The following is a 25,471-nucleotide window of genomic DNA, read 5'->3' on the forward strand; positions in this document are numbered from 1 at the left end:
TTAATGTCACTAGCTCTTAAACATGGTATGGTTGTATAAGTCACCTTAAAAGATGGTATATTTATTGCTTTTTTGGGCTCTGTCAGTACCAGAAAAATGAACAGCATTGACTGTAAATGTTTCTTGTACTTTTATCATTCATGTATTAAGCCAGTATTGAATGGATTGTTTGTCACTGTAGGTAATTAATGCTTATTATCACTTAGTGCTCCTTAAGATATGCTTTATTTTGCATCATCCTACTTTTAAATAGGAGTGTAAAAAGAAAAATATTAAAGCTGCTGTTTTTTCTTTTTCTTTTCTCTTTTTCATCTTTCAGATAGGGTACATAAGCAATGTGATAGCTGGTGGTGACAACTGTTTGGTCTTAGTAGACAAAAACATAATGGGATATATTGCCAGTTTGCATGAGTTGGCTTCTACTGAGAGAAGGTTTTATTTCAGACTGAGTGAGATCAAGTCTCAAGTTCTTAGACCTCTTTTAGGTTTAGGTAAGAACTTCTTTTAACTAATTTTACATTATTTTCCCTATGTTCCACAAAAAATTTATTTATGCAAAATTTAAAAGTAATTACAGGTTATTAAGGTAAAGCTAAGGTCTTACTCTTTTCCCGTTTGGATGAACTGGTGAAATACAGCTGCATTTTGACATCTGCATTGTTATTACTATTTGTACTTTTCTGACTGTTTCACCTGAAGTAACTTAATTATTTGAGCTGTACTTAGTCTAATACTGTTAATTTCCCAATTCTGGATAATGTAGCCATGAGGTGAAATTGCCAATAAAACATCTAAACAGCACCTTGTGGTAATTCTCTTTATTAATAGGTGCTGCTTTTTCGTAAGGTAAGCTAAATTGCTTTCTGGTCTGTTACAGATAATTTGGGCAATGCAAATACAATCCAGTTGTTGCAGGAAATGGCAAGCAGGTTCAGCAAGCTATGCTATCTCATTGGTCAACATGGAGCTTCTTTAAGTAGCTTTCTTCATGGAGTAAAAGAAGCCAGGAGCTTGGCCATCCTGAAGCATTCCAGTCTCTTTTTGGATAGTTACACTGAGCAAGTATCCAATTCCCTCTCATCTTGAGTCTCTGCAGGCCTAATCTACTGACTACAAGGAGCCCTGAGTTAGGGGAAAGTAGATCATAAGGAAAGCTACATAAGTAACTGTTGTGCAAATTGTATACTTAAAATTTAAAATGTATGGAGAGTTTTACACAAACTAATTAATTTTGTAGTGAGTTATATATTTCAAAGTCTTTGCCAGTGGAGCACACTGGACAGCTTCAGCTTCCCTAATGTAAAACTCTCCATACAAACCTCTTTGGTTGCTGCATATATACCTGTAAAACATGACATGTTTGTTACTTAATAGTAGGGATCTTGTAATGTAATATAATGTAATAGTTACCATGGGTAGGCTACTAAATAAAGCTACCTTTGGGGGTTTATTGTGGTTACAAAATGTCTTTTCAATAGCCATTAACTAAAAATCGTCTCCCAGAAGAACAATTATTTTGTTCTGAGACCAGCTAAATAGCTAGCATTGCACCTTTCACCCAAAAGACAGAGCTGCTTTGGTGCTCAGAATTAAGTCTGAATTATCCTGGGTATTATTTTTATTATCTTAATGCTTCTGGGAGAGGAAGTCTGTGAAGTCACACTGTTTGCTGTCCTTCTCCTCAGTAGCTCTTGTAGCTGCTGGATAACTTCATCCAAATGTAGCAGAAGTCTCATCATACTTAATACCTACAGGTTTTTGTGAAAAATACTGGCTTGACAGAGGCAAGAGTCTAAAAAATGTCCTCTCTGAATGTAGTCTTGGTTACCAGACATCTGAAAATCTCTTAAGGGAACAAAATTTCTAGATCATCAACTTCAGTTGTTAAGCAGTAGCATTTTGAATGTGTAGCTAGGTGCACTTTTTTCCTAACACAAGCACAACAGTTACCAATTCTACTGGGTCAGTGATAAACCTATGCCATATCACCCTAAAAGAAGCTTTCTTCTCTGTTTATCAGATGGGTTGTTCATAACTGAATATGTATTTTCTCCCTTTCTTATTTAGTCCTTGATTTCAGTTTTTCTTGTAACCTGGATTTCCAGAATTAGTTCTCATTACTCAGATTACAAGAGTTTCTTAATTTTTTCTTCCTCCATGTCAAAGGCTGAAATACCTAATTTTTGTTCTCATTTGTTAACTACCTGTCTGCTGTTCTTCCCCTTTGCTTTCTAATGCTTTACACGTTTTTCTGTGTATGGCATCAGAACCTATGCATGCTCCTCAGTATAGTGCCTTGAGCATCTTCCAAGGATCCATCAGGCGCAACATAAGTGTTATCTGTTAATTGGGCTAAGATGAGACCTCTTCTCTTGGATAAAAGTGTTGATTTTTTTTTTAATGGTTTTCTTTTTGGTAGGGGAGAAGGGAAAGGTAGAATGTTGAATAGTGGGAAAAGAGAAATTCTCATCTTGAAATTTCCATCTTGAATGTAATTAGAAGGTTGCAATATTAAACTTTTGAAACAACAGATGGCCTATTCTACATGCCCAAATTTGGGAGAAACAAAAAAATTTAAATTTCGCTTGCAAAGTAAGCCTTCTGCATTGTGCTCATGTCAGCAGAAGGATGGAATAGTAATGCATGTTCTAGCCTCCATGTGGAAAGTGAATACTAAGTGTTCCAGTAAGATTGAGTGTGCCACTGTTTAATACGTTCTCAAGTAATTAGATTACTTGTATAGTACAACATATTACAGATCCCATTGGTAAACCATTGGAAATTACAACAGCTGCTATTTCCAGTGATATTCATATTTTATAACTGAAGCTTTTTCTTCATTATTTTAGGTATTGTACTTCAGTAACAAATTTCCTCGTAATGGGAGGATTTATGCTCCTTGCAAAACCAGCAATGTAAGCAAACCTTTACCATTTTCCAGAGTTTTTGATCAACTGGCAAAGAACTGTACTTTAAAGAATTGTGTATGTGTGTAGTAATGAGCATGCAGAAACTTGATCTCAGCTTATTTGGGTACGCTAATTTCTTTCCCATCAGATGAAGAAGTTCCTCTCAACTGTGATAAAAATTTAGGTTAAAATGCTGCTGAATGAGTTCAGTTACTTTATCCTGAAGGTGGAGAAAGGAGGAAAAAACCCCATAAATTATTGTAAATTCCTTGAAAGAAATGTAAACAGATTTCAGGTAATGATTCTTTTGAAATCTTAGTCTTGAGGTTAAATCTTCATCTATTCAGTGTTAGTATTTTATTCTCTCAAATGTTGCTGTCAAGATAATACAGAGCAGTAAACTCTTCTTTAAGAATTAGAGTGGATAATGTGAATTCACTTTCATTTGATTTCTTTGAGTTTATGGAGGTGCTTTAAAATGACACAAAAATAACATTTCTGCACATGCATCTTCTGCCTTTCAAGGTTGCTTTATTTCATGCGTAGGTGCTCTTAAACTTGAGGAAAGAATTATACCTTAAGGCCTGAGACAGTATATTTGAAGTTTATAGATCATGAACTAAAGCTTTTTTTCTCAGTTCAATAGTATTTTTGTCTAGGAAATAAAGTAGTGACACTGCATCTTTCACTCTGGTGCTGTGAAGTTGTTGCAATGAGGGTATTTGAACTTGTCAGAGGAATTGCCAGCTTTCCTTCCCAAATGCTGTAATCTGGGAGTAGTTGTTAACAGCTGTCTATGAAGCACTCTGAATGTAGTGTAAATGACGATATCACAAGTTACTTGAAACACCAGGGTACCTAATGGAAAGAGTCTTCTGCACCTAAGGACCAGTGCCAAAGACTAAATACAAAATCCCACTGCAGAGAGGCACTGAGAATCTTTCTGCATTGGTCAAGATTTTTAGGGTCATTTACAGGAAATCTTAGTTCAAGCATAAGATTATTTATAGTTAGTACTGAAAAGTTCTGTATGCTGAAATCACTTGTACTGAATTAATCACATCAGTTGTCACTGTCAGGTGTCACAGCTCCTACTGCAACCTGGGTCTCTGTTAAGTGAAAACCCTCTTTCAGGTTCTGTAACTTCAGGGAGGAGATGTCTCAGAAGTTTTGTCCTGTTACTTGCAAAGGGAAGTGAAGAATATCTTTGCTGATAATGATGAATTTCCCCTGCCCCCTCCCTGAGGGATACTGTCTTAAGTCAGCAGTTAACAATGTCAGCCTGTCTTTCATGGATATTCCGCAATATGAATGCATTAGAAGTAGTCCTGACTTGTAAAAAGTGCTAGGTTCAATCAAAGTCTCTGTTGCTGGCAGGTTTGCGAGCATGTCCTCTGAAAGAGTAGCCAAGCTATATTCAGTGTTATGAATCTTTTATTATTTGACACTTTTTTTTTAGCGACACCTCCATGTGAGGATCTCAAAGCACTTTAACAATGCAAGCCATCCAGATGGTTAAATTTAAAATTAAGAAATACGGTCTTTTCTCTAAAGATTACTTTATTCCTAAGGCTTGTTGAACAAGAGTTCTTAAATAACATTAGACCTAGACAACGTATGCTATTTTGATGTGTGAAATGACATCTTACTAATCATGCAGTATTCCTAGGGACCCTGCTGTGCAATTCTCTGATCTGTTTTGCTGTCGCTGGGACTTGCTTTCTCAGCCCCACCTGATTCTTGCAGCTTGTGGTTTAAATGCTTCCCAGCTGGATGTGTTTTAATGCAGATGTGTCATATGTGCCAGCACACGTGTGCACATAGATATGGTGAAGGAGAGGGAAAAGTAGGTTTGTTTTCCTTTTAATGAAGAACTCCTGGTTTTGTGTGCTAATGCATTGTCTTCAGAATCATTTCCCTCTTCTTCTCTGAACTAGATTAGTTCTCCTTCTTGGAAATCAGACTGAGGATTGAACAGATTTCCTGCCTTTCTTTGAGGTAGGATGTAATTTTTCTAGTTAGGGGAAAAACTGGTCAGTTGCCTTGAACAGCAGGGGTGGGGAAGAGTTTATTTGAATTTATTTCAGGGAAGTGCACTGGAACAAAGTTAAGATTCTTTCAGGCCTTCTTGTATGAATCAACAGTGTTAGAGACTTACTATTCTAACAGTAATGGGGAAGTCATTCCACCTGTTAGCTCTTTTACTAATCAAGTCTTGAAGGGGAAAGAGGCAATTAGTTACTCTCCACGTGGGGCAGCTTAATCAATTTTCTTCAACCAGTTTGATGACTGAGCATGTGAGACTAGAAGTAAAAAAGTCCTGTGTTGCAGTTGTTAGAGCACTACATGTCTATATTGCTGTACTTCCTTAAACTAAATTGGGAATAGATTAATAACCAGCATGCATTTGCCTTTAATTTTTATTGGTTTATGATAATCCAAAAAGGGGCATTCTGAGTTCATTTATACAAAACATCACTGATGTCTTGCCGTCTTTTTATTTCTCTCCTTCCTCTGTTCCCCAACGGTCCCGCATCATTTAGAGATTTCTTGAGTAAACATCAGGAGCTGTTACAGAAATTGTCTGAGAAAAATGAGGAAAATCTCCAGCTAGTGGAAGTTCTGAATGCTCTGTTTTTCATGCCATTTGGACGACTCCACAATTATGCTAGAACTTTGCTAAAGCTTGCCACATGTTTTGAAGTGGTAAGCTGGCTTTGTTATCTATATCTGAATAAAATATACACATGAAACTTATGGCTTGGAAGTAACTGTGTGAAGCAAATACCAGCTAATTAGAATCTACCTCGCACTTGCATTTGCTGCAGGGTGTATCATGCACATTTATTTGTGCAGTCTTATACCATGCCTGCAAAGACAACATGACAGGTAGAAGCTTGTTACCCTGCCAGAACTTGTTTGTGTGCTTGAGTGCTTAATTGCAAATATATTATTCTGTTTGCTTGTTGCTTTTCAGTTCCATCTGGCACCATTACTGTAGCTATCCTTGGCTGTAATACTCTACTAAAAATACTGCATATGTATTAGGTAGACTTTTACCACCCATCTAGAGGTATAGAACTGCATTCTTTTGAAATAAAAGATGACTAAACAGGAACAATAACTGCTTGTGCATTTATGCTAATATAGTCATTTAAAGTATTACTCTTGCAATTATTAGCACTCCTTCTGCTACAGCTTGTACAACCTTCTACAAGAAGGTAGATCATGTAATTGCATATTAATCATTCTCCTCTTAAGGTTCGTGGAACCTTTGTGATTCTAAAAACTCCCAGCATGCCAACAGAAAATGTGACTGAGAAAATAACGTAGCCTCCCCTGTTACTTTAACCAGACCAACTGCCATGCATTTGGTGCTGATTTAATAAAATGAACAGTTGCATTGCAGTTTGGTTAGTGTTGCTGGTACAGGTGTTCAGAAACACTCTCAGGTCTGTCTTGTGTGCCCTATAGGCATCTCCAGAATACCAGAAGCTACAGGATTCTAGTTCTTGTTATGAGAGCCTTGCTGTTCATCTTAGCAGAAAAAGGAAAGAAGCAGAATACACACTTGGCTTCTGGAAGACCTTTCCTGGGAAAATGACGGTATAATGACAGTTGTTAGTCCATTAGCAGCTTGAATATTTTGCTATTAGCATTACACTCTGTGTATTACTGATGCTACTGTCCCAGTTGCACTGCTCATTTCTCTAATTTGTGTTGCTGTAGTACCCTTAACTTTAGAAAGGTTGGGCCTTTACTATGAGACAAACAGCACTGACCTTAAGTCACAAGCAGTGAGAAGCTTCTGTAATGTTGTTTTTAACTCTACCGATAGGATTCCTTACGGAAGCCAGAGCGTCGTTTAATCTGTGAAAGCAGCAATCGGGGATTGTCCCTACAGCATGCTGGAAGATTTTCTGTAAACTGGTTCATCCTCTTCAATGATGCTCTAGTACATGCTCAGGTAAGCCAGCTTATATCCAGGAACAAAACCACTTCTCTGCTTCAAACAATGTGACTAATTTTTCATATAGTGAAGGTAAGTTTTTGCACCACTCACTGTAATGTTGCTTGAACACTTAAAAGTGTTATATTTTTTTTTTCCCATTTACAAATAAATTTGAAATTACATACTTTTTCTAATGTTTGATTGCTGTTGCCCTGTGGCAGGCATGCTTTCTGTTGGCTATTTCTTGGATCAGTGTGCATATAAGGAGCCTGTAATGCTCAGTTTTCCCTAGTCCTCAAAGAAAGAAAAAAAATATGTTCAGAAGAAGCACGAGGCAAGGGTAAAGGATCAGTACCCAATGAAGTTTCCCTTCTTACCTGCAGTTTTCAACGCATCATATTTTTCCCTTGTCCACGCTGTGGGTAGAAGCTCTTTCAGAAGAAACGGGTAATGTGTGAGTATTCTTGTTTGTGATGCTGAAACAGTCAGATATCTTGGGAGGGAGGATGAGCATTTTGTAACCAATTATTGTAAACTAGGAGAGGAATAAGCTGGATGCAATCATGTCTTACCCCTCTTGTTTCAGAAAACATTGTATTTCTAGGTCATAAAAAAAGTTTGTATAAACATCAGAAAGAGTAAGAAGGAAGCGAGTAGTCTTTCCTGCTGCTTCTTCTCACTGCTAACAATATTAAGGTGGATGTTAGCTGGGGTAGGGGAGGGAAGATAAAATATTAATGCTCTAAGAAACCTTGCCTTTTTCAGGATGAAATTTCACTAGATTAAAATACTTCTTTTCCCCCACCTCCCCATGTAGGAATGGATTGAAGATTACAACACCAGAAGAACAGCTTGTTCTTGTTTCTTCAACACCCCAGGAAAAGGTAGGCATATCTACAAAATTTTCATGGCCTCAGTGATATGAATGAGTTTCTTCTGTGAAACCAAATAGGGAGAAGTATTGCTTAAGTATCCACCAAGAATGAAGTCTTCCTACAACTTGGTACCCAGGTTGACTGTACACTGTGCTTGCCTGTAGCACTGCTCCAATTTACAGCCCTGTGCTGAGGAGCGCAAAGGAGATGGTTGTAGTTGCTGCAAAGGTGAGATCCAGTGCAAAGACAGATGTTAACTAAATTCCGTAATTAAATACTTTTCTGTTTCAGACCAAATGGCTGAGGGCAATAAGCCAAGCAGTGGATCAGGCTCTTAAAGGCACGTCTGATTTGATGCTATATGGAGCTGGTGGGAACCTGCCAAGACAGGAACCTCCTATTTCTCGCAGTGCCAAATACACCTTCTATAAGGACCCTCGATTTAAGGATGCTGTTTATGATGGGAGATGGCTTTCGGGGAAGCCTCATGGCAGGTAAAAGCATTTGAACATCACGGTTGAAAACAGAAAGAGGTGGTTGCTGTATCGATAAGTAGGCTCACTCACAGAAGTTACTTGGGAAGTGCTAAGTGAACTGATTGTCTTATACACGTGTATGGCTTTGCATTTTTTCCAGAGGGATCCTAAAGTGGGCAGATGGAAGAATGTACTCTGGGACTTTCAGGACTGGGCTGGAGGATGGGTAAGATCCTCTCACTACTTGTGGGTGTGAAATACCTTTTGTTGTAGGAGATGATAACAAAAACCTTTTAATTAAAAGTTTTGCAGTGAATCTCACTGACTTGGGGTTATGTATATTAACAAGATAGAGATATATGTTAATATATAAATAATCTCTCATTTTTCCAGCAGTATGCTAGTTGTCTTCACAACAGACTGCAACTGTGTGATTAAAAAGTTGCCTTTTGATAAAAAACGCATCTAATTGGGGTAATCGGCTGTACCATGGAGGAGGGAAATGGTAAAACAGCCAAGGAGAAAGAATGGGTGTCAACTCCAAAGCAGGGGAAGCTGCCTAGAAAATGCAGTGCCTTTCATAACAATATAGTGGTGTATCTTGTCTAATGTTCTCCTTGCTGTGTTTCTGGTAGATTAAGGGTTTAATAATTCAGGAAGGAGAGGACAATCTGGAATCGAGACTTCAGGGTTTAAGTGATGAAAACAAAACTAATGACAGTATGTGATCCTGATGATTAAAATAACTAGTACAGAGGAGTTTGAAAATAGGATGAATGGAAGTTCTAGACGTTATCAAATTATTTGGTGAAACAAGTAAGACCCCTTGAAAGTAACTTAATTTATTACACAGTTTTGAATTTGTGGATTTCATTGCTAAAAATCTGATCAGGGCAGTACTGAGGCTAAGAGGTTAAATTCTTTGCAAAGGCATTTTTGTTAATCATGTGAGCAGACATGTCTATACTGGGCAGGATAAAAATATTTGAGGAGTCCTGTTGGCTTTGAGATGTTTTTTCAAAGTATTGAGTTGGAGGGGAAATTGAAATGCGGTCTGGCTGCAGACAGCTTTTTAATATGCACCTCAGCTATTAGTATAATGTCAAACTATAAAACCAGATTGGAGCATTGGTCATTTGTAACTAATAGTAACTGTAACTAACCCTGGTGATTTTAGAGTTGTTAGAGAAGGAAATACTGCAGACAAATCCTCACCAGAAATAATTGATTGGTAATGGACATATTTGCATTTCAGCATGCCTGCTATAGTCTCAACACTTAATACATGTCTTATTGGGGTAGACATGCTCTCAGGTGAACCTTCATAACTGGATTTTAATCTCCTCAGAAGATTAAAATCAATAAATGGAAGTTGCGTGTCTCATTCTTTTCAGGCATACTGAAATTGTGAACAAATTGATGCCACTGTTTGAGTGTAATTGGAAGCTAGCATCTTTTTTTAAAATACCCTCTATAGCAATGTATGTTCTCATCTTTCCCTGGAGTAAGGCTATGCTTGAATTGTCAAGACCTGAAGAACACAACAAAGGTAGAAGCAGTCTTAGGATGTGAGAAGACTTGTGGCCTTTAGAAAGCTGAGAAAAATGCTGCAGTGTGGTAGAGAGGGGAATACTTACAGCATGCCACAATCAAGCAGGAGAAAAGCCGTATGGGCTAAATTGACCTAGTGATGCTGGAATTCCTGCTTTCTCTTTTGAAAAAAAAATAAAATCTGGAACAGCAGTAGTTGGAGATGCACTAAAAACGATACAGAGCATTCTCATTTCAGAAGGGTCTGTGACATGTATCTGCTTCTGTTTCTAATAAAATGTGTAAGCATTATAGCTGCTTGTGTTCCATTTCTGTGCATTGACAGGTATGGTGAATACAGAGTGCCAAACAAAGCACTGAATAAGGATGACCATTACGTGGGGTACTGGAAGGAAGGCAAAATGTGCGGGCACGGAGTCTACAGGTAACGTGTAGCACTCGCGTTGCTGTCATTGTGGAAGGGAGAGCAGGGCTGATGCTCTGGCACACGGCTTACCAAGCCTCGGTGTGTAAGTTTTTGCTACATTTCAGACTTACGATTATAGTGAGCTTGGCTTATGTTCTGCTTTGGTTTTGGTGGATTGCTCACAATGTGTACTTGTGCAGTGTTCCGTTATTAATATCTACTCTAATGTTGCTACCATCTTTCAGTAAGAGAGGATTCTTTCTTCTGAAGGATAAATACAGCCTCTAATGGCCTTGCTTGTTGGAGAGAGAGCAGCTTTAAAACAACAACGCATCAAAAGACTTGTATTAAAGGCCCACTTTTATCCCAAACATACTTTTACTATAGATTCTGGTTAGTGTGGCTGTAATGTAATTCCTAGAAGGGAAAAAAGAAGGTTGATCTGTTCTGGGGGAAAAAGCAAAACAAAACACGCTTAACACACACCCCTCACACATCCCAAAAAACACCTCAAAACTGACCAAAAAAAGCCCCCAAGAAAACCCACAACAGAAATGTACATTATAGGAATCTTACTTTCTTTTTCATTATAGCTATGCTACTGGTGAGGTGTATGAAGGGTGTTTTCAGGATAACATGCGTCATGGGCATGGTCTGCTACGCAGTGGGAAGCTGACCTCTTCCTCTCCCAGTATGTTTATTGGACAGTGGACAATGGATAAGAAGAGTGGTTATGGAGTCTTTGATGATATCACAAGGTAATGCTTCAGTTCCACAAAAAGAGTAGGAGAGGATTTACCTGTTGAGACATGCACTACTACTGCTATTTTTCTTTTTTTTTCTTTCTTTATACTAGGCTTTCTGGGTTGATCTAAAGAATTTGGTGTAGAGATTGCTTTGTGGTGCTGCTTCTGGAGTAAATGTGGGGTTTCTGTTTTGCCTTTTTTTTTTTTCTGCCTCGCTTTCCTAACATATTCCTGCCTGAAAACTAGCACTGAATATGTTATCTTGTGTCAGTGCTGCATATTTATGACTAACATGTGAGGAGTATTTCATCTTAGGCCTGTAAGACTGGGTGGTTCAGTGATTGGATAGACAGGACTGGGGTAAATTTTAGTTTATGCTCAGGTTTTCTGTTGACTTATTCTGTCAAAGCAGTGGAGGGAAGATGCTTTCTCAGGGCAGATTAGTGAAGTGGTGGTCTCAGAAAAAGAATATGAGCTAAATATGCACATTAAATGAATACTGTCTGAACACAGATCCATATAGTCTGTTTTTTTCAGTCACCAATTTAACGCTGTTTTTTCCTGGAAAAAGAACTTCTGATGAGAACCCAAGAAAATTGGTTATGGTTTAAGTGAACTGAAAGCCCACTTAAAAAGCAGAATAGTAAAAAGTCTGGAGGTGAAAGGGGTGTGTGGGAGTGTATGTGGGTATTTTTTGAAACCACTATTGTAGCATCTCTGGGTATTTCCTGTTGTCAGTTTTGCATCTAGTCTTGCTCAGTGGTGGTGGTTATTCTTACGCTCTAGTGTCAAGATGTCTCCCCATACTTTTAGTCATTTATTTACCTAGGAAAAACTAAAGAGATGGCAGCTTTCCTGCCTCCAGAATTTGTAAATGCAGTGGCAGTTCACAGTGGGATGGAGTGTAGCATGTGCTTTCTATTCAGGAGTTACTCAAATATGAGTGAACTGCCGTGATGGTAGTTTTCTTTCTGGTCTCAAGGAAGGATATGTGCCTAAGGAAGGATTCTGGTCTCAGGGAAGGATATGTTTGTGGCCTGCGGATTCATTTTTACCTACTTCTTTTTCTTCAGCCCAGACAAATAAGGAATAGCTGCAGAAAGTCTTTATAACTTGCTGTCATTATTGCAAACCAGTCATTTGAGCAAGGGGGACTTCCACTCTGTTATGTTTCCATCCTGGTAACTGAGTATGATGCATCCATCTCCTCAAGAAGAAGCCTTCACCCAGCAGAGACCCCTGTAGCTGGCATGATGAATCAGACCAGCATCTTGCTAGGCTGTGGGTCCAGTCAGCTGGAAGATACCCCTGAATTTAGATTAATGACTGGGCTTGCTCTTTTTACTATGACCACGAGTTTTCCTGGGTACTAGAAGGAAATTGCTCTGTAATAAGCAGATTGCTATTAAATCAGTCTCCAGATTACCTCTAAAAGCAAACAGAAAAGCACTTGACAAGTTTGGGGTTTTTTTTATTGCTTATGTGGTGAAAACGTCATGTTCTTCAGAACAACTGGAAAAACAGCTTGTTTGAAAATATTTTGGATTTGCACTTAGTTTCAGACACTCTAGCCTGACCTCTGTGGACTTGAACTCAAAAAAAAAAAATTTAAATAGTAGTCTGAAAGAGGCTGATGTTGACTTGTGAGCAATCTTGAATCATCTAATTATTTTTTATGGCATCACCTTCATTAAGCTATTATCCAGAAACTTTCTACAATGTGATCTGTTTCCTTACAATTTTTGCACTCTAATGTATTCAAAATGTCATGTATGACTTTGTAGGTCTCCCTCCTATCCCTGAAGTAGAACAGATTGGTTTCTTTCATTTATTATCCTCACAATTTGAGTCATCTGAATTTAGGTAGAGAAATCAAAAGCTTTGGCAAAAAAAAATGCCTAAAATAAGCTTCTTGCATGTTTTCTGAATAACTGTTAAATACATCAGGTAGATGCCTGGTGAAGCCAAAGATCCCCATTCATGTGCAACTTGTATCTTAGATAAAGCAGATCCAGATCAGCTAACAAGTTTCCCTGTTTCTTATGTGCTGTAGCTTCTGCTCATGTTCCTTTGGGTAGGAATTGGGCTTAACAGGGCTTCAGCATTGTTTGAGATCATCAGGAACAGTTTGCTTGGTTGTGGCCAATTTGTAATGTGAATTGTGAAAGTAAGTTCATTATAGTCTCTTTCTATCAGAAAGAGTCTTTGTTTCCGTGAAGCTAGTGAGACTAGATGGGTAGACCTGAAGCAAGTGCTGTACGATTCTTTTCTAATTGTTTCTCTAATGGTCAAATACCGCGGTAAAGCAAAAGAAAAGATATAAATGTACCACTTCAGACTATATTCTTCCTACTTTCATTTTTCTTCAGAGGAGAAAAGTATATGGGAATGTGGCAAGATGATCTTTGCCAAGGCAATGGTGTTGTGGTTACTCAGTTTGGACTGTATTACGAAGGAGCCTTCAGCACCAACAAAATGATGGTGAGTTGAACAGCGGACTCTGTGCTGTAGTGACTTCTTGAGGGTAGCTTTCTAGCGTAAGAGTAGATGCGTGTAGGTTAGGCTGTGTAAACCTTCTGTTCTTCTAACCTTCAATTGTCCTGTCTTTATAATCCCTGCTCTGTTTTACTTAGGACTGCTTCAGAAACTGCTTTTAAAAAGATTATCATTATTTGCTAGGAATTAGTAACTGTTTTTTTCAGTGTATCTTTTGGTGTGCAGTCTGGCCTTCTGTTGTAATTACTACTTTGTTTTTTGATTCCCTTCTAGGGGACTGGAATTCTGCTTTCTGAGGATGACACAGTCTATGAGGGGGAATTTTCAGATAACTGGACTCTGAGTGGAAAGGTTTGCATTACAGTTGTCACTTGAAAACTGTTACCATCTAAAAAAAAAGTCTTTCCTTGTAATTTGGTTCACAATGCCTTTCAGCTAAATTTTTTTTATCATCTTCTCTCAAGGGAACACTGACCTTGCCAAATGGAGATTATATTGAAGGTCTCTTCAGTGGAGAATGGGGATCTGGGATAAAAATCACAGGAACGTACTTCAAACCCAGCTTGTATGAGAACGAGAAAGACAAGCCTAAAGCACTGTGAGTGTTGAATAAGAAATAATTGCTCATGTGGTTCAGTAATACTTCAGAATATAGCTATTGTCTTTTTTCAAAGGCCAGTTAAAAATATTTTTTTTCCAAAGATTTCCAGAGATTTTGAAAACACTTTCCTTTTTCATTCCTCTTCCCTCCTGCTTAAGAAATAAAATAAAAACCTTAATATAGCTGTTCTTGCTTTAATTATTACTTGAATATGCAACTAACAGCATGAAATTACAGGATAGCTGACATGCTGCTACTGTTGTGTAGCAGTCCCTGAATTTTTTTTTTATTTGTACCTGAACTGACTGTTAAAACTTGTTCACAGCTGCTGATGACTTCTGAGGTACTGAGAATGACTTAATCACTCCAGTGTAACTTAGTCTATCACAGACCTGCCTTCTGCCAATTATTCTGTTGGTAAATTAATTAATGTAGTATGTCACTTAATAATGCCAGTGTGAATACATTTTGGCAGAATTAGTTACTACACCTCTTCTAAACCATGTGTAAGAAAATAGTAGAAAAATCTGCTGAATTGCAAAAGAGAAAATTTTAACACCTTGGAAAAGATAACTTTGAAAAGTATCTATATAACCCTATTAGCAGCAGATGCATTAGGTCAATTTGCTTGGTTATCTCTGGGGGGGAAAAAAACCCCACGTGTTTAAGTCAGTCATAACTGAGATATCTCTGAGTAAAAGAAATTTAGTTAAATTTAAAGCGTTGTTGGTGAAAACTCAGTATTTGGTAGTGCTATATACTGGTTTACAGTAGTAGTAATTGTTGTACAGGATTCAGTATCTTTGAAGCATACTCTCAAATTTCAGATTAAAATGGGAAACACAACTCTAATGTTTTTACAAAGATTACTTCTCAGTATGTTTCCTGAAGCATTCCATAGTAGTAATTTCTTTTGACAGCACTGACACCTACAACAGGATGCAAAGTTAAGCAGGCCTCCCTGCTGAACTGAACACTTACAACCTTAGCAGCTGTCTGCTTTTTACCCCAGTAGGGAGTCTGTGAATAAATGTATGTATGTATTTGTGAAGATTGCTTGTGAAATAAGGGTTTCATCTACCCTATTCAGGCTCTCTTGAAGTTGAAAATCCTCTGGTATAATCTGTGAAGAGGCTTAGAGCCTGTTTATTCTGCTTTCTGAAACTGGAAGCACGAGGAAATACCAGTGTTGCTAGTTCACCTCAAACGTTGGTGGAAAAAATATTAATGACAGGCCTGACTATTTCTGACACTTGATTTAAATCAAGATAGAACTCTTAAACCTGACAGCATTTATTTGCTTTATGAAAGCTTTTTAAAGCCCTAGACCTCATTATATGTTTGAGGTATCTATATATATAGGGAGAACAACAGTTCTTGGTTTTCTTTTGGCTGTAGAGGATCCCTGATCATTGGCTGTCAGTGAAAAGAGGCCTGAGCTGGTTTTACTCACTATCAGCACATCCCTAAGATGTCATGCAACATCATGTGTAGGTACTACTTTAGAGGCAGAAGCCATATATCCATACTTGGTATTTATCTGTGTAGCTATGCTATTTGTCCATTCCAGGTTAGTGAGATATTTGGGACATATTTATACTGTGTCCTTGCTACGTGAATGTGTCCTGAGCCTCTGAATGAATACCAGTGGTGACGATAAGCCCAGTCAAGTGCAGTATGTCCTGTTTTCTTGACAATCAAATCAGTCTTTTTTTGCGTTTAAACGGTTTCCTGAAAAACTGCAAGAAAGAGTAAGACTGAACTGTCTAATAAGGTTCATAGTTGTTCTTGCATGTAGGTAATAAAAACATTTTAATCTTGTAACATTGTAATATGTTACATGGACTCATGTATGTTAGTTAGCAAGGAAGAAAAATTAAGGATAAGTATAACTTTTTGTGAATTCTTTTTAATAAAAGGTGTTGCAAGTCAACACGTTAATTAGATAGTAGGTTCTAGGTTTATTCTTAGTGATAAACTCGGTTCAAGGTAGAGACTGTTAAGTATATCAGCTTTTGGTAAAATAGTATGAGTATTAGATTGACATTAGCCATAGATGGTTTTCACATCTAAATGTGTTATTTCATGACTGATTTTAATGAGCTAACTGGTCATTTTCTTAGGCGGAAACTCGGGATCCTGGCAGTGCCTCCTGATGAGAAATGGAAGGCAGTGTTTGAAGAATGCTGGAACCAGCTTGGTTGTGAGAGCCCGGGCCAGGGAGACAGATGGAAGGCTTGGGACAACATTGCAGTGGCCCTGACCACCAACAGACGGCAACACAAAGACAGGTTGGTTCATAGAGAACATAGTCAGCAAGACAAAGTAAGTATTGAGAAAGAAACTGGAATCACACTCTACTCCAGACTAGAAACTCTGACTGTAAAAGTTCAGTTAAAACAAATCCTAAACAAAATCAGAACTCTCAATGCTCTGCACTATAAACCTTTTCAGGAACACACTGATGTTTAGAATTAGTTCTGTTGTTAGCTTCAGGTTTTTTCCTACTGTATGTCTCATAAATAATCTGTACAATGTCTTTGTCCTTTTTATAACTGTAGCCCAGAATTATTGAGCCGCTCACATACTCAGACACTGGAAAGTTTGGAGTTCATTCCACAACACATTGGTGCCTTCACCTTGGAAAAATATGAAAATATAAAAAAATATTTGATAAAGGTATTGTGACTCTCAGATGTTCACACAGCTTGTTGGTAAGGCATGACGTCAAGCTCACTTTGTAATGGGTTTCCTTAATTCCTTCCATATTTGCACTCTTGTAATCCCTGTTGTATTCACTCATGTTTGCTCATAACTTCCAAATTTGTTGACTTAAAATCCACAACTAAGACTAGAATCGTTGTATACCTAACAGATACTGCCTTAAAGTCAGTTTCTGCTCAGTTACTGTTTTAATTCTTAGACACTGAATCCCAGGAAAGAATCTTGAAATACTAGCTAATTATTGCATGTTAATTTTAATAGTACTGGACAGATGACTAGTCCAAGTAGCAGCACAAGTTAGTGCACTGTCTTGTCTCCTCTATGTGCTGTATTCGGCTAATACAGTAATTTTATAATCCAAATGGCAATTTGTTAAATATAGCTCATCTGTTGATTTATTTGTAGTATTTTTTTTCAAATCTTGTTGCTGGATCTCTGACTATTCCATTATTTCTTCCTTAACTTGTCTGGCATGGACCTATCTGACTAGCCAATTAATATCTTCCACCTCAGGCTTGTGATACTCCCCTCCATCCATTGGGCAAGCTGGTGGAAACACTAGTAGCTGTCTACAGAATGACATATGTTGGAGTAGGAGCTAATCGACGATTACTGCAGGAGGCTGTAAGAGAGATCAAGTCCTACCTCAAACGCATCTTCCAACTGGTTAGGTAATGAGGCTCTAATTTTCAAGTCAAGCCACTGCTGAATTAAAGACATCTTGTGTACTGAAGCTGTCTAGTGTTTGTGCATTCCAAGTGTGCCATTATCTTTACTGTGTTTTGGGGGTCGTTTATATTAATCTTTTTAAGGAGTCTTGAATATTCTGTCAAAATAGAAGAATTAAAATCTTCACCATGGTATATTACATCCTGCACTGTACTTCAAAACATGCTGTCAGAAGCTTGTCATGAATGTGGATTTCCAATTTAGTGTGTCTGGATACCGATGCTATGAAAAGACAGGGTTTAAAGCGTATCGAGTAGTGAGGATGGGGACTTGCAGTGTGTTCTATGAAAGTTCTTACCAACATGGATGAGTGATGTTCCTATGAAGTGTTTACATAGATTCTCGAGAGCAATTACAGCTTTAATTGGGTCCTGACAATCTGAAAGCATAAATACTCCAAATTATTAACTATTAGAAGCCCTGTCTGGAGGGAAGAGATTTCAAGGTAGGAAAGGTATGTTTGGCATTGGAAGGGTTGGCCTTCCTAAGTTTTCTTCAAGGTAGATGGTACTGCATGTTTCTTAGCTGTGCTGCCTTAGTCCACCATGTATTATTTCAGCTGACTTTTTTTTTTTTTCTCTCCAATCTTGCCTTCTAATGTGGAAACTTCTTGCAATGAAATCGCGTGTTATGTGCATTGCCATTTAGGTTCTTGTTTCCTGATCTTCCGGAAGAGGGCAGCACAATTCCTTTTCTCGCAACAGAGCCAAAAGGAAGGCGATCATTTTGCAGTGGGAAATCTGACTCCAGATCAGAATCTCCTGAGCCCGGGTACATAAAGGGATAAAAAAAAATTAACTAATGAAGACTTCATTTGATTTCTGTTCTCAGTTTTTTTTTTTTTTTCTCGGTGGGGGAAGAAAGATAAGCCCATGTCTGACTTAGGGGTATAAACAGATAATTTTTTTCCTTTTTCTTATGACAGATTCTGTAAAGTGAACTTCCATGTGATGGTTGTAGTAAGCATTTCATCCTTGTTCCATGCAATGGTGCTTTACTTAAGCCTACACTTGCTTTTGGCTGTTGTGGGTAACCCAGTTCAGGCTTAAGCCTGGGCTTCAGAAAATGGTTTGAGCTCTGAGCACTGGGGATAACACAGGTCCAGTGCACATACACAGCGTCACAGATAGCCAGTCCCTTGGAGCACACCCTTGAGTCCATCATTGTCCTGTCCACAGCAACCACAGAACAGGGTCAGAATAAGGAAGAGGGATTGGTGGAGGTAGCTGCCTGAGAGGCTCCAGTGACCTGTGCAGATGGTATTAGTAGACACCTTGAGTTCAGCTTTCCCAATTAGGATTACAGCTTGATGCCAAGCAGCTGCTGACTTTATGAAGCCTGGAGTGTGAGTGTGTGGAGCTAGGTCGGGTAACTGAGTGGGTTTTAGCCTATTTTCTAGCTTGTGCTTCAAAGGGAAAGTTCAGCTGTCAGTAAAGTGGCTCAGAATGGGGGCTAAGTGATTAGCAACGAGATACTGGTAAGACTTGAATAGGGCAGTATTCAGCTTATACATTATACAAAGAAGAAAGCCACTGTTCTGTTTAAAACACCTGAACCACAAAAAACGTGCAGCACAACCCCTCCCTGCTGCCCCAAACCCATCTGTATGTGGAATGTAAAGAAAAATTACTCCTAAGTATTTCTTAGCACAGATACTATTTGATGGATTTGTACTTATTATTCTTATCCCTCATAGAATAGGCTCATGCTAAATGAAATATTTGTTCCAATTATTTTTCATTGAATTCTTATAGATAATTAGGTTTTTAAAATGTCTTCATCTTGAAACCATGCCCCTCTTTGTTTTATAGCTATGTGGTAACCAGTTTTGGCTTGCTGCTCCCTGTGTTACTGCCACGACTCTATCCTCCTCTATTTATGTTGTATGCCTTGGACAATGAGCGTGAGGAAGATATTTACTGGGAATGTGTTTTACGTCTAAACAAACAAACTGATATGGCTCTTCTAAGTTTTCTTGGAGTGCAAGCGTGAGTATGCCTCAGCAATGAACCAAAACTTAGAGAAAGATTATGGCATATAATTAGAGAAAGCAACGGAAAAAAACCCCTATTGTCTAAGGTGTTTTCTTTGATGAAAGTGCATCTAAACATATCTTCAAGCTAATTAGTATGGTTGAGAGAGCGAATCAAACTTCCCTTTTCCAAAAAGGGCGGCGGGTGGAATCATTGGCATTGCTACAAAACCAGAGTGAGGCATTTCAAATTAGGCGATTTTCCAGCTCTTTGTCCTAGGTGTGCTTGATCCTGTAGAAAGAGCTGTTGTATCTCACCGAAGAACATGATGATTTCACTTTTGTAAGGTGAAAAATACTTTACGACTATGTTGCCTCAATAGACTGTGTTGGGTTTCTTACAGGAAATTTTGGCCAGGAACTGTATCCATCCTTGGAGAGAGTAGAAAGGTATGTTCACTGGCCCTTGACTAACATTATGCTTTGGCCACTGCTTCTTTCAAGAAGCTGAGATCATGAAAACGCAGTCAAAGAATTTTTGGCCAGGCTGTTTGCTTAAGAGATGCTCTGCTATCTTGTTTCCTTAAAATTTGTCTGCTACTTAAAAGATATATTAGTGACTTCTTACAATAGCTGTCAGTCCAGCTTTGTCACTTTGTCTTACTCTGTAATGAATTCTAATTCAGAAAGACATTTACTTGGTCTCCAATTATGAAAGTGTGATAATAAAAGTCTAGCAAGAAAATTTTCAAGCTGCTCGATTAGGAGAGTTATACCACTGTTTACTTTCTGATTAGGAAAAGAAATGTATAGCTTTTATTCTTGCTGAAAGTGGCTGAACAGTGGTCTTAGATGGTGATAGTGTAGTACTCAATCTCTGTGCTCCAGTAAAAGTGGTTTAATAATCATAACTCTGAACAATTTCAATGTTTACAGTATACCTTAAATCATGTCTGCTCATGAATCAGTATACTTTTATTTTGAAATTTTCAATTTCTTATAGTCATTTAGATACTCCTGCCTTCAGACCACCTCTTCCCTATTTAGAACTGTGGCTTGTACAAAGTGTGTAACAATCAAGCATGGCTTTCATCATAGTAGTTCCTGCACATGGATGAGTTGATATTCGTTGATAGAGATTGTTGCAAGTTTGTAATAATAACCAAAGCTGCTGCTGAACCACTTTTTGTATCCATCCATTATCTACCTGCTCCATTCAGCAAGACTTAGGTTCAGTTGCATATTAAGAGCTAACGTTTCTATTTGTTCTTTTCTGCTTCAAACCCGAGTCTCCAGTTATTGACTCTTCTAGATTCCATCCATTCCAGTCTTATGGTTCCCTCTTGATTGTTAACCATTAAGATTTAGTAATTCTCAGTCTTGCTTGTCCCGGAAGATAGCTGAAACCTGATTCTCGTACCAAGGAATTCAATGCAGGCCTTTCTGAATTTTAAATGAAATTCACAAATTATATGTGGGCAGATTTCCTGGATGACTTCAGCATCCAGGCATACTCCCCTTTCTTTGCACTGGAAAACTGAAAAAAATGTCTTTTATGCCAGTGTTTGCATGATACTCTGCTTTTCTGCTGCTGCTGAATAGTGGGGCAGTTAAACCTGCATGATTAATCTTGTCGTGATTACACAGGTGTCATCAAATACAAAAGATGCCTGCTTTGCCTCTGCAGTTGAATGTTTACAGCAAATCAGGTAACTCTCTGAAACATGTCTTCTAGTTTTTTACTGTTCCTGCTATAGTAGTATCTAGTTTACTTGATTGTGATCCTTTATTTGTCACCTTTTCTTTGTTCACCTTCGTAAGAGAGGTCATCAAGAGGTTTCAGAGTTCTTAATAAAATTTTAGCAAATTCTTCCAAAGGGGAATGAAGTATAGCTTCATAAATGTGGCTGAGATGTGTCCGTAGGACACCATTTACATTCAAAAGTGTGAGGATATCTAATGAAATATGCATGTGAATTCTTAAACAGTTACAGCAGAATGACCTGTGCATGGGCAGCTTTTCTGTGTCTGTTAGTTCACATAAGGAATTCTGCTGTAAGAATTTGAGTAGAAATTAAAAGGGTTTTAGAAAGGATTTCTGTTTTTCCCTTTTACCACTGTGTTAAAACATCTTAAAACTTCGAAGACAGTCTCACTTGCAGTAGTGTGCCTTGATCCAGTAATTATAGCCTGGAGTACTACACAGCCTTGGCAGCTGTGGCTGTTGTGGTGTGAATGATCTGGCTTATCTTCTTGGGCACAGGGGCATGGTAGCTAGAAAATTGTCTTCCTAATCTAGATATGTATCTTTGTAATTTAGATGCAGATAGGTAACTTCTTATTGTTATCCTGTTTTTGCTTTTGTTCTCCAAATAGTACTACATTTACCCCAGCTGACAAGTTGAAGGTGATCCAGCAGACTTTTGAAGAGATCTCTCAGAATGTACTTGAGACTCTTCAGGAAGATTTTCTATGGTCCATGGATGACTTATTTCCTGTTTTTCTCTATGTGGTGCTACGGGCCAGGTAGGCACCAAGAGTGGCATCAGCCATAAGCTGAGCATAGGCAGTGTGAGTATTCTCATCCATATTAAACACTCCTGCTTCTTGTTATAGGACTGATTGCTAGCATTTTGTAAGTTAGTGTATTTTCCATTTTGGCCGTTTGCTTTGGCCTGAAAAGATTTTGAAGAGTTAACTGTGAAATGGCGTGACTTCAGAATGAGGTTAGGGAAAAGCATGTTTTTTGCACAGCACTATGTACAAAAAGTAAAAATGTTATAATGATATCTTTCACTTATTTTCCTTCCCTCTCCCCTATGTGACAGGATAAGGAATTTGGGGTCTGAGGTGCACTTAATTGAAGACCTAATGGATCCTTATCTGCAGCACGGGGAGCAAGGCATCATGTTCACTACCTTGAAGGTATGAAAATTATTTAGGGTTGTTAAAAGCTTTATTTGAAAATTAATCTGCTTTGAGCAATGATGATCAGCTTATGACAACTGTATGAACATTAGGTTGTAACTTCTTTGACATTTTTTTTAATTTTTTAGTTAGGATGAGCAAGGAAACTTAATTTAAAGCTGAGGATAATCTAACAATTGCAGGTACTGCTAATAAAATGGTGCAATGTGCAAATGTACTTTATTCAAATGTGATATTGGTTGCTGTTGACTGTTCTGAATGCTCACCTGGAGCTTGTTCCCCTTCAACTTAACAAACCTTATTCCCTTTATAAAAATTGAAACGAAATGCTGCTTTGGAGATTAGTCATTCCAATAATGTTTAAATCTAACATTCTATCAAGATGGTTCAAGAACTTAATTTTAGGAAAAAAATAAAATTACTGTGTTACTCTCCACATTGTATTCATATTATTCTCTTTTTAAGTATGAAAAAGGAAGAGAATCTGTTTTGATTAATATCCTATTGTACACTAGGACCTCCATAATGGAAATAGGTTAGTTTGGTACCTCAGAATTGTTCAAACAAGTGGGTCTACTGACAATTCAGTCGTGTGGAGCTTTTTTGTGGGCTTGTTTTGGAGGGAAGCTGTTAATCTGAAATTTAAATAAAAATTTTAAACTGAGGTGCTAAGTGAATGTGATTGTATTTTCTGTCTGTGCAAACTGGAAATAGTTGGGTGCAGAGGTTTTTCCATACCTGTTGTTTTTATAGTGCTGCAAAAAGGGAAGGTCTGAGTTGGTTAAAATTTATCAGAGAATCTATGTAGTAGAAGCAGAATCTTATTTTCCATTAATGCAAGTGTTGCCTGAGATATTTCAGTTAAGTTGCTGGTCATGGCTGACTCAATACATATTCAAACAAGCATTAAGGAGTGAATCGCTATCAGGAGCAGGTCAGAATATTTATCCATGTGCTAGAAACCTATGCTTTTCGGTCTGAGTGCTTTTGAAACACTTGATCCCTGCATCGTTGTCCTGTAAGAAAATACTTTCTTTTTTGGGCCCTTCTGTCAAAGGGCAAAGACAGACTTGTGAGCAAAAAAAATGTCCATCTTGGCAAAGCTGGGAGCTGTGAAAGTATTTAGAGTCCCAAAGCATGCTATCTTGCTTCATTTGGAGTTGGACATAATTTGCAACTTAAATCTCCTGTTGTTCTTTCTGTTGGTTTACATACCAAAAGATTTTAATGTGTTGAGTGTCACTGTATCATCACCGCTTGTAGAAAGCCCAGTCCTCTGTTTTCTTGGATAGAAAAGTAAAAAATCAGCCTTTTTGTGTATGATGCTTTATCAGCTTGCTGAGAACTGGTATCTATGCTAAACTGAACTTTGTTTTAATTCAGGCATGTTACTACCAGATTCAACATGAAAAGCTTACCTAGACCATCATTTACGACCTGGCTCTGTGGGATAAGCTACTCAGTGGAACTTCACTGGTACCTACTTTCTTCCCTGAAATGGCACTTAGGAACTACTCTTACAGTCCTGTTGTTACAGATGAAAATACTCAGTTGTTTCTTCTGAACTTTCAGTTTTAAGATTGGAAAACTGCAGCCAGAGACTACCTAGGAAGTGGTGATGAAGCCAGAGACTTGGTTTGTTGAGTATTGCCAAGAAGAAATAATTTCCTATTCTAACAGAAAGATTATTTACTCCTTTTTAATTAACAATGCTGCAAAAAGGCATGGCATCTACATAGAGTACATGTGAAAAGTCTCGACTGCATGGCTTCTAAAGCAGTGGGTTTGTTTTTATTATTCCTGGTTTGACAACAGAGACATTTAAAGAGAATAAATTGCACCACAGAACCATTCAGTCTTCCCGAATTAAGCTATAATGTTTGTTCATTTAAAAAATAGAAATATGTTAGTATTTATAATGGGTAACCTATGGTGTGTTTGGCTGTAAAGGTGTCGAGGCATCTGTGTTGAACAGCATTGCTGAATGCAGTATTAATGTGCTGTTGTGGAAATATCACACTGTTATGGACTTCCTTGTTTACTAGAATTATACATATACAGGTATTCACCATTCTTTTTGGTTTTGAAATAAATAAAAGGCACTGACCACTTCAGATTTTGGCACTGAATTAAATACTTGAGATTGGTAGTGTTCAGTTTCATCACCCTGAGGTCAGAGGACAAATGCTTTCTCTGGAAGCCGATGTGATAGGAGAATGGGATTGTGCTCTTGAACAAGCTGACAGTGGGTTAGGTGTGAGACTTCTGCCGGGTAACTTATGTGTCAGAGTGAAAAAAGCTAATCTTGTTGCATTTTTGAAGATGTAGAGAACAAGTAATTTCCTTGGGGGATTTGTGTGTGTGTGTGTGTGCTTCTGTGGTTTATGGTTAACTTTATTTATAACCAACAACACTAGTGGATAACTTGGGTATTGTAGGTGCTGTTCTTTACCATGGCTCATTCAAAAAAGGAGGAGGGAGGAAGAGATTAAAAGAATGTTATGATGGTTTAAGTTATGTTAAACTACCATAGACAATGCTAATCATATTTTTGAAACAATAATCATGGCTTGTGTATGGCACCTAAATGGAAAGAATGTCATAATACTGTTTTGAACAGTGACTGTAACGTAGCAATTTTAATAATAAAGTAACAATAATTGGTCTTTCTGAAATTATTTTTAGTTTTATCAGAGAAGGGGAAAGAGTAATTCTGGTGAGATGATGTTTAAAAGTATGGTTATATTTGTTATACTTGCAAAAGACTACAATGAGAATATGGAGTTAAAAGACTTCATCTTTGCAAACAATTTTTTTGTTAGCTTAATCTATTTTTAAATTATAATGAATGATTTGCTGAGAGATAAGCAATAATACAAATAAAAGGAAAGCTATAAAAATAAGTTAATTTGAGAAGGGAGGTGGGGAGAGATACACACCAAAGGGTGGAGAGTATAATGAAGTATACGGCAGGAATTTGAACGCTTGCTCTTTTGTGCCTGATTCAGTATTTCCACGCAATCATCTAGAACTCCATGTACCAAAAATATTTAACTGAAACCTGTAGGAGCAGAACTGCTCTTTGAAAAGGAGCTATGCTGAACAG

At 37.8% G+C, this 25,471-nt stretch overlaps 1 protein-coding gene across 3 annotated transcripts in view; it reads left to right on the forward strand.

Annotated features, from left to right (window-relative positions):
- The window catches only part of ALS2 (alsin Rho guanine nucleotide exchange factor ALS2), an 83,737-nt gene extending 58,697 nt beyond the window's left edge, over positions 1–25,040 (forward strand). For all 3 annotated transcript variants that reach the window (XM_033010897.2, XM_042784014.1, XM_033010896.2), the window contains 25 exons: positions 320–491; positions 878–1,058; positions 2,850–2,915; positions 5,453–5,615; positions 6,384–6,515; positions 6,748–6,876; positions 7,245–7,315; positions 7,679–7,745; positions 8,028–8,230; positions 8,373–8,438; positions 10,089–10,187; positions 10,763–10,927; positions 13,285–13,396; positions 13,685–13,762; positions 13,876–14,009; positions 16,136–16,303; positions 16,574–16,691; positions 17,250–17,407; positions 18,114–18,236; positions 19,277–19,453; positions 19,842–19,887; positions 21,085–21,146; positions 21,814–21,963; positions 22,266–22,362; positions 23,749–25,040. In XM_033010897.2, the coding sequence (XP_032866788.2) occupies positions 320–491; positions 878–1,058; positions 2,850–2,915; positions 5,453–5,615; positions 6,384–6,515; positions 6,748–6,876; positions 7,245–7,315; positions 7,679–7,745; positions 8,028–8,230; positions 8,373–8,438; positions 10,089–10,187; positions 10,763–10,927; positions 13,285–13,396; positions 13,685–13,762; positions 13,876–14,009; positions 16,136–16,303; positions 16,574–16,691; positions 17,250–17,407; positions 18,114–18,236; positions 19,277–19,453; positions 19,842–19,887; positions 21,085–21,146; positions 21,814–21,963; positions 22,266–22,362; positions 23,749–23,787 (2,976 nt within the window). In that variant the 3' untranslated portion in view covers positions 23,788–25,040. The remainder of the gene's footprint in view (positions 1–319; positions 492–877; positions 1,059–2,849; positions 2,916–5,452; positions 5,616–6,383; positions 6,516–6,747; positions 6,877–7,244; positions 7,316–7,678; positions 7,746–8,027; positions 8,231–8,372; positions 8,439–10,088; positions 10,188–10,762; positions 10,928–13,284; positions 13,397–13,684; positions 13,763–13,875; positions 14,010–16,135; positions 16,304–16,573; positions 16,692–17,249; positions 17,408–18,113; positions 18,237–19,276; positions 19,454–19,841; positions 19,888–21,084; positions 21,147–21,813; positions 21,964–22,265; positions 22,363–23,748) is intronic.
- Positions 25,041–25,471: the final 431 nt, after the last annotated feature.

The sequence above is a fragment of the Tyto alba genome, unplaced genomic scaffold, assembly GCF_018691265.1.
Source record: "Tyto alba isolate M040663 unplaced genomic scaffold, T.alba_DEE_v4.0 Super-Scaffold_7, whole genome shotgun sequence".
NCBI lineage: Eukaryota > Metazoa > Chordata > Aves > Strigiformes > Tytonidae > Tyto > Tyto alba.